The 16,496-nt window shown below is 40.2% G+C and overlaps 2 protein-coding genes across 8 annotated transcripts in view; both read left to right on the top strand.

Annotated features, from left to right (window-relative positions):
- The window catches only part of LOC128254457 (mucin-5AC), a 40,181-nt gene that overhangs the window by 21,531 nt on the left and 2,154 nt on the right, over positions 1 to 16,496 (top strand). For all 6 annotated transcript variants that reach the window (XR_008267549.1, XM_052983583.1, XM_052983582.1 and 3 more), the window contains exons 3-5: positions 5,871 to 6,106; positions 10,122 to 10,388; positions 13,161 to 16,223. Coding sequence is in view for 5 of the 6 variants with exons in the window: in XM_052983583.1 (XP_052839543.1) it covers positions 5,871 to 6,106; positions 10,122 to 10,388; positions 13,161 to 16,223 (3,566 nt within the window). In the remaining variant the exon portion in view is untranslated. The remainder of the gene's footprint in view (positions 1 to 5,870; positions 6,107 to 10,121; positions 10,389 to 13,160; positions 16,224 to 16,496) is intronic.
- Positions 2,259 to 5,997, top strand: LOC128254460 (uncharacterized). 2 transcript variants are annotated; one of them, XM_052983589.1, is made up of 3 exons: positions 2,259 to 3,409; positions 3,497 to 3,811; positions 5,871 to 5,997. In XM_052983589.1, the coding sequence occupies exon 1, from the start codon at positions 2,711 to 2,713 to the stop codon at positions 3,257 to 3,259; it is 549 nt and encodes a 182-aa protein (XP_052839549.1). In that variant the 5' UTR covers positions 2,259 to 2,710; the 3' UTR covers positions 3,260 to 3,409; positions 3,497 to 3,811; positions 5,871 to 5,997. The 2 variants fall into 2 exon arrangements, with proteins under 2 accessions (XP_052839549.1, XP_052839548.1); XM_052983588.1 differs by having other exon boundaries at positions 2,259 to 3,811.

The following is a 16,496-nucleotide window of genomic DNA, read 5'->3' on the forward strand; positions in this document are numbered from 1 at the left end:
CGCAGTTGTTTTGCTTTCGGTTGCGCTGCTCACTGTTCACTGCTCACATTCGGTTTACTTTGTGTAACAAGTTTGCATATGTAATTAACCAACTGCGAGTGGAGTATTAGTAAATATAATTAAAAACTAAATCGGAATGTGTGCGAGTTGGGCAAACGCAAACGCCTTAAATGATGTAAGCCGCGAAAGAGCGTATTTTCTGCATTTACTTGCAAATTCAATGATCTTAAGAATGTAAAGGAAAGACTTAGGCGACAAACTTGCAAATTCTATGACTTCAGGAATAGCTATTATTGATCTTAAGTAAGTAAAGTAAAGACTAAGGCGACAAACTTGCTTATTCAAAGTAAAAGGAAGACTTAGGCGACAAACTTGCAAATTCTATGATCTCAGGAAAAAGGACAAAAGACTTAAGCGACAAACCTGTCGATTTTTGACTTAACCCATTAGTGCTAATAATCTCTCGACTGACTCACTTTCATCTTGCAAATTGACCTTGGTGCTGTGGGCATTATTTTCTAATTAGCGAATCGCCGCCGAAAGAACACTGTGTCCACTTCTTGAAAGATTTCTCAGGTTTATTTGTCTTTGATATTATCGCCAACGAAGTCGGAAGCTTATTGTTCTCGTTTCCAGTTTCCATTTTCAATTTTGTTTGGCTTTTTTATGATTATTTCTATGTTATCTTTCGAGTTGGTTTTGATCAGTACGCCGAAGTCCATTAAAAGTCAGTAAATTAAATGAAATTTTGTCAAACAAAAAGAAGCATAATAGAAGTAATAATATCGGGTTTACTGAACTGGGCGCGGATACCTATTATGTATGATGTCAGATCTAGGAAATGAGTTCTGCTTGGCCAAGCAACTGAGAATTTATGGGGTTACTTAGGCCTAAGGGGAATAAATATAATATAGTTTTAACTATCTGGCAAATGGGTGTGGGAGTCTCTGACTTTGATTGGCCCTGATGATGAGGTATGATAAAAATGTGGGATTTTATTGAGTAATTTTTAGAACTCCTATCATAATGGGGTATTGCCATTTTTTCTGTTCAACACTTACTGAAACTTTCAAAACGTTGGGCTTCAGTCAAAACTTCAGGCAACGAAGACGACCTTCAATAAAACAACAACAAACAATAAGAGAAAAACGAAGAAGCCTTAACAATAAAAAACAACAATAGCGAATGCATCGCAGAGAGCGGCCGGCCAAGGAAACTTGATTAAAGTTAAGAAAAACGTAAAGTTCAACTTGTTTCTGCTGTCATTTGTTGCTGTTTCACGTTGTTTGCTTCGCTTTTGTTGCACTTCTGGTGAAGTATTTGCGCCATGGCTTGACATTTCGCACAAACAAAAAACGGGGCGAATAAAAAAACCCGAAAAAAAACTAAAAAATACAAATGAAGAAGACGCTGCAAGATTTCATGCTTTTATTTTCGCAATTTGTTGCACCAGCCCAGCCCAGTGCGATATAATGCATCTGAAAATGCCCAGGCTATTGTCACTCGCGTAATTAGCCGGTTGCTCTCAAGCCCCCAATAGCAATGGCTATAGATAAAGCCCGCTCACGGAAAAATGTGCGGGTTTTGAGATCAGCGAAGCCAGCAGCTGTAATGCCGTGCAAATTTCAAATTCTTTGCTGCGAAACTGTAAATGTCAAAAAGACGAGTTCAATTAACCACAGTGGTAGTGGACTTAAATCAAAAAAGTTAACCATTTTGGTTTAAATATCTTTTATTGTTTTTTTGCTTTAAATGGTTATCCCCTCCTGTAAATTAGTAAATTATAAATTATATAAATTTATCAAAAGGCTATACCTTAAATACCTTATCTGAGTATCATTATATTTACCGCCTTAAAATTGTCAACTGCAAAGGGAAGTAAACCAATTTGATGAAAACTAACAGATTAATTTTTTAAAGAACTTTAAAGTTTTATTTTGTTTGCCTAGTCCCTTACATAATATATAACAACAATATTGAATTTATACCATATTGTTAATAATAGTAAAGTTTTTTAGTGCAACGATTAATAAAGTAAAGCAATAAAAATGTCAAGGACTTTTTAAAATAGATTTCTCGTATTTCATAAGATATAGATTTAAAGCCCATTTAAATCAAAAAGATTTATGGTGATTTAAATAAATGTCAATGTTGATTTTACATAGAAATATTTAATAAAATTTTAATCCGGTAGAATACTTTAGATTTTTATAACTTTGTGCCATAAGAAGCAAATAAATGTTTAAAAATATCAATTTTAATAGCTATATCAGCCAGAACACCACCATAAAGCACTGTGCCGGGGGGAATAGCACTTGACGTGACCAGTCTGGGTATTGGATACTGGGTTCCGATTACGGATCACCAATCGCCGGCTGAAAATGGTATTGCATTGAACCGCTTGGCCCACACAACGCCCCTCGATCGTTTGCGGCCCCATTGTTTCGACCATTTTGCTGTTTTTCAGCTTATTTTTGCTTTTTTATTTAGTTTCGCCAAATGCCAAATGCAGACGACAGTTTGAGAGCCACCTTGGCTGAGTTAGAACCAGCGGACACGGCGGCTAAGTTGAAACGAATTTGAAAGCCATTGTAGTGGTCGCCTCTGCCCTAACTTTCAATTGGATTGTGCACATGGAGACCTTTGAACAAAGGCCAAAAGAAAGAAAAACGAGTTCGAATTATTGTTTATAAATTTCCAGTAAGCCATCATGGCAGCAAGTAGCAAAATGGAATTGGAAGACAATTCGGACAGCTCGACAAGCAGCCAAATTAGCGAGTGCAAAGATTCTAATTCAGCATTAGGGTCTATAAAAAACGAACGAGAGAGCTTTTATCCCTTTAAGCTATTCTATAGGGACTTTGGCATATGGGAAGGGCGTAAACCTGACAAGAAACTCCGAAAAAAGGCCCTTAAGGCGTGGCACAATTTGGAACCAGCAATAAAACTGCATTACCTAATAATGACGAGGGTTAAGATGACGGAGGAGCGGAAATTCAGAGCACTTGCAGTGAAGAAAAAAACAAAGGACAAAACAATGCAGACTGTGCTCGAGGGTAACGATAAAATAAAACCTATGCGAAGAGTCATAATCGTGGAACCCTCTTGGAAAAGTGTACGACCCAGGATGGTAACTCGAAAACCCACCCCGTTGCCCAGTGCTAAGAAAAGAATGAAGAATCGTTTAAAGACCTTGCCCAAGTTTGTGCCTTTTAGCCAAAGAAAGATCAAGCCAAATAAGGGGCCTGCCAAAATTTGATAGTCTGTCTATAATTAAAACACGGAAAATGCAGTAAACGTTTGAAAAAATATATTTACCCTAGTTCTGTAAAAAAAGTTTCCGGATCTCTTTCGACTTTTGAAAACATAAACATAATAGTGAGTTCGAATTTCTTCACTATTCAGACTGGTACGTGATTTCTTGATTATCATGAATTCTGCTCCGACACTATATCCCCAAACCACAATTACAATAAATTCCAATTGCGATCGATAGGCTTATTTATGCGACAAGAGCCCGAAGGTTGCCGACTTCGCCTCGTAAAATTCTGTCCAGAAATAGGCAAATGTGTCACGACATGGAATCGGCGTATTTGAATTTATTTTGATGGTTTTTTCGATTTTGGGTCAAGTGCACACGGCATGCTAATGACATGCTCCCTCAAGAAAAGGCACAAAAAATAAATGAAAAGAATAACAAAGTGTATTCACCCACATTCGAACTGCAATGCCCACTTAGATATATGGAACACTAGTGCAGTGTCAACGGCAATGGAGGATGAACGATTTGATCTACCTTTTGCGGATTAGAGTAAGTTACGCTTGAAATGGTAACCACCCTTGCCCAAGCGCAGAAGGAAAAATGCAATATAAATTGTATTTTGTGCGTAATGGCGGTTGTGGGATTCGAACTCCCAACCCGAAAATTCTAGCAAGAATAACAGAGAAACTTAGACCGCAGCACCATCAACTCATCCCATATGATAAGAACTAAAATTAAACCGGCTCGCCACGCAAGCAGTTATTAAAGCAGGGTAGCAAGCAGTGTTGTACAGAAGTAAAGAAAATGTAAAATCAATGTAGAGTTTATTCTATTCTATATTTATCTATCTTTTTTCAATATCTTTATATTATAAAGACTTATTTTACAAATTCTAATTATGAAAATATGTTAGTTTTTCTAACAATTAATGTTTATTCATTCATAAATCTGGTAAATTAACAAATTTCTTATTTATGTACTAATTTCGATATGAACAATACCAACAAGTAAAAAAAAACTGGTTTTGAAACCATTTGAAATCTGATTGTTAGATAATTAATTTCAACCTTATTCGCAATCAATTTTGACTCCAGCTTGTGGAAGTAATTCACCTAACACTATTTGCTCAGTGCCAACAACGGAAGTGGGCGTGTCTCAGCAGCCTTAAATCAACAGTCAATGGGCTGCTGCAACTGCTGCCTTGGCATACAAATTTTCGGGTATATTTCTTCTGACAGATCCCTGGGCCATTAATCAAACCCTAAACTAATCTCCAGTCAGCCATTTCGACAACTGGCGGCAAATGTGCGAGACATGCGACGCCTCGTCGCGTTCTTAGATGCGATAATAAACGGCAATTACTTGCAGTTAAAAACGTTTCAGGTAAAACTAAGGTGTGAAGCCAGATAAATTCAACTCGAGTCGATGTCGATGTAGGCGTAGTCCCCACTCCAAAAATCCCCAGCTTGGGGCTCTTGCATAAATTCGTCTGATAAAAATTTCAATGAATTTCGTTTGAAAACTGCGGCCATATGATATTTCAATTTTCAATTAGCGACTCGAAAATCTGTCGACACACGAGAAGAGAAAAAAAAATTAACTTTGCGTGGCTCAACTGCATTTTCTTGTTTGCTATTTTTTAAGGCAAGACATTGTGGGTCAAAGAGTCAAGATTGTGACGCATGCAACTTTGGCTTCGAGTTGGGTGACTACAACTCTACTCCGCTTGTATATTCCCCATTTTATCTCGTCTAATTCCACACGAAATATTTCGCCAAAGCCCAGTTATGTTAATATCCGCCTGCAGTTTTGCTACACTTTCGTTTTCCAATCATTTACAATCTGAAGTAAAAAGCAGAATTGTGCAAAAATAAGCCGCCAAAGATGTTGCAAAATAAACATGAAAAATGGGACAAACGAGTCTTAAAATTTAACAATTTAATGGGGTGTTATTAGCTTAACTACTCGGAGATCTTCGAAATATAATAAGCTATTATTATGGGATATTTATGGGCAAATCAATATAACAATGTTTGGTTTTGGTATTTTCGTTTATAAAACTTTAAATTTTTACAAAAATTGCCTACACTGCTAACTAAAGACAAACATACCATTATTCACTTGTTTCACATTCACTTTTGTTCGACAAATGCGTGACAAAAATAGAGGCAAACATTTAATTTTTGGCAAGCACAGTGGGCTAGTTTTTTGTCTTAAAATAAAATTCGTATGTAATTCCATTATTTTCATTAAGTTTCATAGTACAAACAAAGCCACAACATCATGTTATCTTTTAATGTGAATATACTTTAAAATTAAATGCATATTTTACAATAATTCAAAAGAGTTTAAGTTAATATCTCATATTTAATGGCCCACCGTGCCTTGACAAATTTGTGACCCAAAAAAATAAAATATTTTATTTGCTGTGAGAGCCGGAGGCATTTTTTATTTATTTATTACACTTTTGGCGCAATTAAGAGCAATGATTTTCGGGTTTTGGGACTGTACGTTTCATGGCTAAACGATGCCAGAGGCGCTGAAATGAACAAATTAATTGATTGTTGACACATTTACACAACTTGACTAATAACTCTTCGACCTTCAGATACTTCCAGCTACTATTTCCCATCGCAAAATCGATTTGTGCCATCGTCCGGCTCCTTTCCGCGCCAGCAGCCGCAGTCGCTGAGTGGGTTCCGGGCTAGTTCCGGCGGATTTGCCCCATCTCCGGGCTCCTACCAGGAGCAGCTCCTCTTCATAGCCAACGAAAATGCCAAGCAATCGCCCGCGGCGGCCAGTTCCCAGTTTGGAGCTCCGTTCGGCGGTAGTTCCCAGTTTGCGGTAAGTTTTTCGCTTGCACCAAATTCAAATTCAGATTCAATTATTTCCCCATTACATTTCCTTATTCGGCGAGGGGGCGTTCAAGCAGCTCCGCTCTAGGCAATTAAGTGGGGTTTTTTTCGGCTCGTTTTCGGTTTTTGTGGACTCTGGGCACGCCAGTCAATCAAAGCCAAAAAACGAAATCAAATCGAATGCAAAAAGCAACGGATTTCCACATGCCACATATGAAATTTGATTTAGTTGGCTGGCCGAAATTGCAGGCAGGAATTTAAATTGCCATTGCTGGTTGGAATATGGTGGCGTGACACGAAAGGCAGGATATGAAATCCCATGTCTAGAGGTCGTTGTGGATCATGGAGCTGAATATGATTTCGTTTCTCGAATCAAGAGGATTTCATTTAGTTGGCTATCCAAAAACTTCAATATTTAATTGGTTTTCTTAAATTACGAATTGCAAATTGGAATTTCTAAAAATTATCGCACATCATTGAATTTTACTAAATTTATATTTTTCCTTTAAATGTACAATTTAATAGGCAAATTTATAGGTTTAATAATTCAGTATAAATATTAAGGAATCTTTAAAGTTCAGCCTTTCTCTTTTATTAGTATTTTCCTATGAAAAATGTATAAATCTTTTAAATCTTATATTGACTTGTGAAACGCTTACAAATTTAGGATAAATTATTTAACATTTAGTGATCTTCAAAGTACAGCCTTTATCTTTCTATATAAATCTATTAGTTTAAAATGTATAACTTTTTTCATGGCACGCAACTGTCAAAAAGTTTTTGTTGCTTTTAAAATATACAAAGTATACACGCTAACTTATCAAAAATTATAAACCAACAACAGCGAAGCTACAATCAATTTATATGTAGATATGAAATATATGCGTGAGTTTATTGGCGGGAAATGCAGACTGTCTGTTTGGATGTAACATACTTTCACTTGACCAAAGTCAAACAAAGCGAATCGGCTTCTGCATATCAACGAATATATGCGTGAGTAAGTGTTGAGTATTCAAAGCCACGCGAAGAGGTTGTTTCTTAATTGAAAAAAGTGTAAATTCATATTGTTTATGGCCAGTCTGTAATGCGATGAGCACGCACTTTGGCTGCAGCTTGCAGCTTTGGCCCTAATTGAAAAGTTTTGGATATGGACTGGGGGGGGGAAAAGGTGCTGTCACACAGCAAGGGGTCTCCGGTTGGGATTGCTGCACCATCCCAGTCCAAGTTGCAATCCACAGACTCGATCTGCTCCACTCGCATTGTTGTTGATTTCGTTACACCCTTGGAGAGCGTACTACAAGTAGTAAAACTACCAAAATGGTCTTTTAGTATCGATAAAACATGTTTTTTTTATGAAGTTTATTATATGATATGATTGTTTCAAAAAATAGTATAAATATATGTTTTAGTACAGGCTATTTAAATCTGTGCCGACCAAACTACCATTTCCATGCCTTAAATTTAAATAAAAGGTGCTAACAAAGTAGGGTATTTAAACCTGTGCTGTGCGAACATACATTTCAAGCAGACTTTATCTTACTGACTTTATTATGAGCCAACGAAAACTCGATTAACCTGGCTGAAGTCCAGATGTGGTAGCGTTGCAAGAATTCTAAATGATGAATGAAGACAGCTTCGGGTGGACAAAGGAGCAGAACTACTGAACAGATCCCTGTGGCCATCACCTATCCGCCCATCAGCTTATCATAAAACATAATGGAAAATTTTGATTTGTTTGAATGGTGGCCGATTGGGCAAGTCGAGTGTGTTGGTCTAAGGGGAAAGTGCGTCGTAATGACGAGTGGCGGTGCAATAACCCTCTTCCCCAGCTTAACAACTGCTTTCCACAGACGTGGCGAAGCTTTCATAGTTTCATTATGCTATCCATATTGACAAATGCCTCAGAAACGTTTGTTTTTAATTTCCCCCACCGACTGGCAATCGCTTTCTTCGCCGCCACTCACCAACTAACACACAAAGCTCGGTCCAACTGTTGACAATGGAGCAGTGAAATTTAGATCTGAGAGCATATCAGAGCATACAAAAATACAAACACCACAATAAACTGGGAAAAAAAATTGTATAACTTAACGATGGTTTATTTTATATTACGATGAAAAAACTTTTAGAATCAAAAGTTAGAAAGATACTCTTCTCCAAGAATCGTAAACTCTGTTCATTAAAAATTATTTTCTTTTTTGCATTAAAAACATTATTACATGATGACCATTTATGACCATTGTCAAATATTACCTTGACACAATTAGTATAAGTATTTAAATTATCAAAAATAATTATTTAAAATTAAAACCCATTAAAAAATATAAATTTTTTGGGTGTTTAAGTAAGAGTGATGCAAAATAAATAAAAATATATATATTCGTATTTAAGTAAGAGCGTATTAAAGGATTATGTTTATTTAAATTGTTTAAATTTTTGACATAAAGAAAAATGTTATATTTTTAAAGATCATGGTCAGTTGTTACTTTGAAACAATAAGATTAAAATGGTAGTTTCTGTAAAAAAAAAACAATGTTATATTGATACTATTTTCAGTAGTCCCCTAGTTAGTTTAATAATAAAAACCATTAAATTAAGATGTGTAGACCATTTTTTCAGGTGTACAAATGAGAAGGTGTTGCCATTAGTAGAGCCGCCCATTAAATGACTGTTAATCAGAGTAAGTCCGTCGGCCAAAGGCCGCATTTCTCTGGGGAGAGAAAATCTGGGGCCCCCGCAGATTGAAAAAGATCAGTGGCAGCGAGAAACGTGAATTTTCTGATGCGTAAACACTGAGCTCCGCCAAGAAGCGGAAAAATAAATGCATTGAAATGCACCTTTTAGCAACAAAACTCGCGTTTTGTATGCAATTTGCTTAACAGAGCAAATCTTTTTCAGAGCCAATGCAGTCGCTGAGGCCCCAACTAGACTTTCAAAAAGCCAACAGACACAATCCAGCCCAAACAATACCAATAGTAATAATAATGGATAACAACAAGTACACTTGGATTGGAGGCGAAACTGGCGGCAATTTGGATTTCGGCCTGCGACTGGATAATTAGTGAGTCGCTGAATATCGTTTCAAACGACCTTGATACACTTCAATCAAATATTTTCAATCGATTTCCATTGTTTGGCTGCAGCTTTCGATGCTGATTTCCTTGGCAATCCGTCTAGAGCTCCGTGGCATTGTCTGCAACACGTTACAGCCGCCTGAGAAGGGTCTGTGTCTGATCTTTTCTGAACACTCAAGTGCTTGAGTGCTCGAGTGCCCCTGCCCACCTGAAGTTGGCCTAGATTATGGACTTTGTCAACCTAAGACCCTGCTTATGATAGTTCTGTCACTTAAGCCGATTTTTGGGGGTATCAATTTAAGGCCCCGATCAAAGTCCGATTTTGTCGGTTTAAAAATATCTAGGGTTGGAGGGCATTAAAGTGTTAACCTGATTAAAAGTTTACTTTTTTTCTCGGCTATCTATCTTTTCACAATGTGGTTTTGCTTAAAAAGAACCCTGAAAGATGATTTGCATATGGCGGTGACAAACCAGTTGGTAAATTCCTGCCGAGCCATTAAAAAATATCTCATTCACAATGATTCATTAAGCCATTTGGAAGATGATTCAATTTTGGTATATGTAACATAACATAAAATAAATAAATAAATTGTTAACCGATTCGTTGTCTTAATTTCGGCTTCAAAATATTCAGAGTTCAAGAACCAGAAGCTAGGATTCTTTAAGAGAAGATTAATGTGTGCCAACTTTTAATGATGGTTAATGAACAGGTTCAACAACCCAAATTGGGAAACCGTCAAATACTATGAGACATATTCCCACATACTTTTAATTATCGGCTCATTCAGCTTAAAGCCCTAATCCATTATTTATCAGACCATTTATATCATTTGACAAAAGTGCCCAAAACAAAAAGTAAAACTAATTAACCTGCTTTGCCATAACACCATTAAAAGCCTATCACATTGTTTTTTGTTTCGATTGCCACAGAAACCGAATCGCCAGACGGACTTTTACGATATCTCGCCACGCCCCTTTGGAGTGCCGGCGGGGGCGGGGCCAGCGGCATCAGCGGGAGCAGGAGCGGTAACTGGTGCAACGTCTGGCACGTCGGCGACCAACGGCTTCACACGCTCCAAGGCGATTCGGAATGGACAGGGAAACAGCCTGAGCAGCGGTGGATTCCAGCCACAGACGCAACGCATCAATGTGCCCCACCAGCAGACGCAGTTCCTGGCCCACTTCAGTGAGAATGGGGTAAGCAAATCGAAATCTACACTGAAAGAGAAATTTATTTAATTATCAAGCTACTATAATCACTATCTATTTAAAAGTATATTTTCCTAAATTGTCAATTATCAACTTTCATTGTTAATAAATGTAGAACTTATATCATCTTAATAAAAACTGGGTAATGAAAGTGATTGAAATATCAAGTTACTATAAAACTTATCTATTTAAAAGTAACTTTTTTAAAGTGCCAGTTAACAAAATATTATTTTTATCAGCTATAGAACAATAATAATAATAGAATAAAGAACTCGACATCTAAACAGAATTATAAACTGTAGTGAAAAATAGAAAATATTAAAATGAACTAACTAACCATTGGTTAATAAGCCTTTAACCATTTAGATCCCAAAGAACTCTATCTTATCTATGAGGTGAATATTAAAGTCGACGTACTACCTAAAACAATTATTATAGTCCATATTTTCTTAGCTCTTAATAGACTAAAGTTAAAAGGCACACTTAACCTTAAATTAATTAGGAAAATTGTCCATATGTTGTTATTTTAAGGTAATGTACTACTCTAAAAATGAAATTTGGGCCATTTTGATTTCGGTATCCGTTTTTTTTTTCTGTGCATATCGAGATGGAGAGTGCAGATCGCAGATCGCAGAAAGTAAAAGCTGCTGAAATCCAATCTCAATTGGCATAACAAGAAGCACTCGAACTCAGGCGCAACAATTTCGCTTTTGCATTGCATAACAAGTTAACAAAACAATTGGCTCTGCTCTGATTTTGGCCAATATCAGTTTTTTTGGTGTTCCGGGGAGTTAAGAGTCCGGAGTCTTACGTGACTTCCAAACGGTAAATGCTTTGCGGCGTTTATTTTTATTTGTTTTGTTTTTTGTTTATTAACAACTTCAAGTAGTCAAACTTCAGAACCAGTTCCAAACCACGCGAACTTAACTTTTTGTGTTTACTTTATGAAAAAACAAAAAAAAATTAAACATTTGCCACACAAAACCGCAGAAAAAGGCCAAATCGAATTGTGGCTAAAATATTTTACCTTTCACCCGATTGCACTTCATGCTCCACATTTTTTATTGTTATTTGCCCAACGTTTTTGGCAACCAACGAACTTTGTTCATAAATCATGTTCGTATTACCAGCCCTCCTTAGCAATTTTTGTTGATTTTTTAAAAACAGTTTGAGTATCAAGTGTTTGTGCATATATAATATTTACATTTATATATTTATTTTACTCTGCAGCCAAGACTCATAATTGAATTGTCAGAGCGGAAGAGTTTCTCGCTCTTTTTTTCCTTTTCCGTTTTCTCGTTTTGCCCACATAAATTCCTCAAGTTAATTGCAGCAATTTGTCGGCCCATTCGAGCGAAAGTGCTGCCTTGATGGATGCCGGCTTAAATATCAAATCAGCTCACGATTAATCGCCAATAATAACAATTGCTAGTGGGCGCTCGAAGCTCATTAGTTGGCATTACTTTTGAGATCATGCCTATGTGGCTAACAGATTCATCTTCTCAAGCCATTCTCCACCTGCCATCCATTGCCAATATTAAATAGTCTTCATGGCTCTAACACTAACCCACTTAGAAAAAAGATTGACATTTCTACAGAAATACATCTGAAAATGTACTTTCGAAATAAATTTTTAAAACGGTATGCAAGTAACCCTGTTTTAAAATCCCCATTTAAAATTAAGATTTTTGTGGAACTGTTGAAAAAGATACACTTTACTGTCCAAAAGACTTGATGTTTTAAGAATTACAGAACGGTACAAAATTAACTTTTTAAGATTCACTAATATATGAGTTTTTGAAATATAATGTCCAATATTCTTTATGATAATTTAAGTATGTTCCACTCATAAAAGTGACCTACTTATTTGCAAACTTGATGAAACCCAATCACACTGATCAGGTGCAAAACGATCTTATTTTTCAACGTGCAGCGCATTTGGCAACCTGCTGAGGGGAATCTCCTTACTTTGACAGTTGCGAGGTTGCCTTCACATAAAAATTAAATAAATACGAGCGCATAAATTATGGATGAACGGATGGAGGGGGTGGTTTGGTTGTAGCTGTATAGCTGTAGCCTCTGGAAATTTGCACAAAACGCTTTAGACAAATTTGAGAATCACTTGAATGAATGGCAAGGCAGTTGAGAAGAGTTCGCACGCAAGACAATTGACAGCAGACTCAGAGGCAGAGGCAGACGAACCGCAGAGATTGCGGTTCCATGTCGAAACTGTAACAGTTTCCCATGACGACAGCCGTCGAGGCTGTGAACGGAGTGCAGCAGCTGCTGTGGCTTCTTGGCAATCATAATGCCCATACCCCATAGCCCTAAATCCAAAACCAGAGCTTCTTGGCAATAATAATAGCCCTAAATCCGAAACCAAACCCATAATCATAACAATGCCATTTGTGTGCCAAAGACTAGACTTCCATTAGCTAACTATTTTATTCAAGACCTAATATCTTATATATTATACATATTTCCAACAATTCTTGAATTGAAGTATATTTTATTTGATACATAGTTTAATGTAATGTAATATAAGCAAATATTTTGATAACTTCATATTTATTTTGTTGACAAAATTAATATTGGCTGTAGCTTAAATTTTGTGCATTCCATTTTAAGAGGTCTATAATAAACAAAATTTAAGAACACAAATTTGCCTAATTATTACCTATTTTCTTGTTTTTTTTTTTTTAAGAAATCCGAAACCGAACCTATGCTCATTTTCTATGGATGTCCCATTTATTTTTGCAGAACGAAAAGCGTCCTTTGACCAGCAGTCGACCATTTGGCAACGGCGGATTCTCACCCACCAGGACACGAACTCAGGCCCCGGTCTCGGCTCTTCCGGAGAATCCAGCCACGCCGGCAGCCACTGCCTTTAGACCCCGCAATCGCTATCAGCCTGGCAGCTCCACTGCATCCACCACGACCACAACAACGGGCAGTGCGGAGGTGAGCAGCAAGCGGTACAATCGATTTGGCAGCAACAGGGGCAAGACCACCAGTACCAGTACCACTACTACCAGCTCCTCCACCGTGAATACCCCTTCGGAACGTCCCAGTTTTGGCCGGAAGTCACCGAATCCCCGGCGTCCAGTCTTCATCAGTCGCGAGGTAAACGAACCAGTGAGCGTGCCAGTCAGCAAACGACCCTTTGACTACAGTGCAGCCAGGCTGAAGTTACCCGGCAGACCCACACCTCGCACCACCAGCACCACCGAAAGTGCCGAGCAGGAGGAGGAGCTGGAGGAAGAGGCCCTGGACGAGGAGCAGGAGGATGAGGAGCCGGAGGGCAGCGATGAGCAGTACGAAGAGGAGTCTGACGAGGGGGCCACCGAAGAGCATTCGGAGTCCACCAGCCTGGAGAAGTTGCCGCTCCAGGAGGAGAGCGTTACCCCAGTGACAGTGGCTAAGGATGAAGCATCCTCACCCGCAGTGGAACCCTCCGAACTCACCACCATTTCCGAAGTTGAGCACGAAAGCAGCACCAGCAGCACCGAAGAAAGCCAAACGGATGTCTCTGAGTTGAGCCACGCTGAGATTGAGGTTACCAAGGCAGAGATTGAGGTCACCACTGAGCAAGCAGTGCAAGAGGATGAGATCACCACTACCATTCCACAGGAGAACCAATCCACCGAGGATCTGCAATTGGAAGAACAGGCAGTGACCACTGAGCCGCCTTTGGAGAGTACCTCCAAACAGGAAGTGGTAGAGATTGAGAAGGAGAAGGAGGAGTCCAAGCAGGAGGAGCAAAAACCAGCCAAACAAGAGGACGAGCCCAAGTCGGAGCAATCCGAATCGCAATACGATGATGAAGGCGAAGGTGAGGACTACGATTACGACGATGAAGAGGGCAGTGAAGACTCCACTAGCGAAGCGGAGCGGAGTCAGGACTCTTCGAAGCCATCTACACCCAGTGGCGAGCACGAGGATGATAGGGAAATCATTTCGGTGGTGACCACCAAGAGTGTGGTCAATGGATCCACAGTTCTGCCAGCTCCGGTTACGCCCAGTTCCAACGCCTTAACGGAAGAGGAGGACCCGAAAGTGGAGACCACCACGCCCGTAGCCCTGGAAGAGGAGAAGGGTGGCAATGCCACGGAGAACTATGTGGTTGTGGCCTCCATCCAGCCCAGTCGCAGTATCAATGGAGCCAGGTTCCTGCCCTTCCCGGCCATCGAGCAGGAGGAGACCAAGCAGACGCTCTCCGAGCTGGAGCGCAAGGTGCACTCCAAGCAGCAGCAGACGCCGGCTGTGAAGCCATCGGAGGACAGCGAGGAGGTGGCTCCGGTCAGCTCCAGCTCCTCCTCCACCTCCTCCTCCGTGCCACCCCCAGTGGCTGCCTCCACGGAGAGCATCATCGACAAGCTGGACCGCGTCCAATCGGAGCTCTCCAGTGGCCTGCTCTCCGGCAAGTATCCCATAATCAGCCAGATGGACTCCTCGACACCCGCCACTAGTACCACTGTGGGCACAGGCAGCGGAAAGTTCGTGCCCCACATCAGGAAGTACCAGCCCAGGACCACATCTGCTCCAACCAGAACCACCAGCAGCAAGTTGAAGGTGCAGCACTTCGATGATGGGGAAATGGATGAGCTGGCCACCCTGCTGCCAGTGGGTTTCAAGCCCAGGCCAAGCTATAAGAACCGCAAGATCACCACGACCACTTCCACAACAGAGGCACCACCTCCAACTCCAGCTGAGTTGGTAAAGTCCAAGCCGGGACGCAACTCCACCATCAGTCGATCGTTCAAGAGCGGTCAGGTCACTGTGCAGGATGTGGCTCAGGCGGGTCTCCTGCCCAAGGGCTATAAGCCACCAAGGACAAGCTCAACGACGACCACCACGACCACTGAGAAACCTTCCTCCGGCTTGGAGAGCCTCTTCAGTGAAATCCAGTTCGATGAAAAGTTGGCTTCACTCTTGCCCAAGGATTACAAATTGAGCAGCACGCCCAAGCCCAAGGAGAATACGACCACAACGAGTCCCTCGACGAGTCCCAGAAATCTGCCAGTTGCCGTGCCTTTCGATGACTTGAGTACGTTCCAGTTGCCGCCTGGCTACAAGGCTCCCGAGGTGAAGAAACCCAAAGAGCCTAAGTTGCCCTTGGGAGTGACTCCCATTAAAATAGATAGCTTAAAAGATCTGCTGCCACCGGGGTTTAAGTTAAATGAAACTGAGAGCGAAAGCAGCGATGAGATTTCAGCTGCACTGCTGCCACCTGGCTACAAGTCCAAAAAGTTGCATCCCGCCTCGACCACCAGTACAACCAGCACTACGACTACAACGAGTAAACCCAAGGCGGTGGCTACCAGCACCACTGAAGCAGCGGAAGCGGAAAGTGCAGGAGGAAGCGGCCTGAAGGTGGTGTTCCCAAAGGGCTTCCACAAACGATTGGGTTCGCACCGCCTCACAACACCACATCCCACGGCCGAGGGAGCAGCCACTGAATCCTCGAACTCAAACCTGCAGGTCATGATCAAAAAGGGTCCACCGACAAGAGCCACCACCGAGTTCACCGGCTGGCCAACTCCACCCACCACCCCGCTGTCCATTGACAAGCTGAACGCCCAGACCATCAACTTCGAGGACCTTCTGACCGCCAGTGGAAGCAGCAGTACCACCAGTACCACGACGACATCAACCAGCACCACCACCACGACGACGCCGCGACCCACGAAGCCGGGTCACTGCACCGCCGACTGCGACCTGGCTGCCACCATCAAGATCATCGATGGCGTGGCCTGGAAGCCGGAGCTCCTGGATCACAACACCCTGGAGTGGAAGAATTTGGCCCACGAGCTGGAGGCACAGGTGGGTAGTCGTCTCATTTGATGGGTTACTATTATTAGGCTGTTCTCAGAAATTTGTTTAAACTGTTTTGAACGATCAATTTATCAATATCTTAACGTTCGTGTATTAAAAACATTTAAGTTATTTAATAATATATAATTTTAAACAATTATGTTAAAATAATATATATATATAAACCCAAGGCGTATATATATATATATATACATATATATACTGTACTCCTTTAAAGTGACAATGCTTCTTTGTTTTGTTTATACGCTATTATAATGTTAT

The sequence above is a fragment of the Drosophila gunungcola genome (genome assembly GCF_025200985.1).
Source record: "Drosophila gunungcola strain Sukarami chromosome 2R unlocalized genomic scaffold, Dgunungcola_SK_2 000004F, whole genome shotgun sequence".
In the NCBI taxonomy this organism is placed as follows: Eukaryota; Metazoa; Arthropoda; class Insecta; order Diptera; family Drosophilidae; genus Drosophila; species Drosophila gunungcola.

Excerpts from the sequence above, each read along its gene's own strand:
- LOC128254460 (XM_052983588.1), top strand. The coding sequence starts at position 2,711 with ATGGCAGCAAGTAGCAAAATGGAATTGGAAGACAATTCGGACAGCTCG.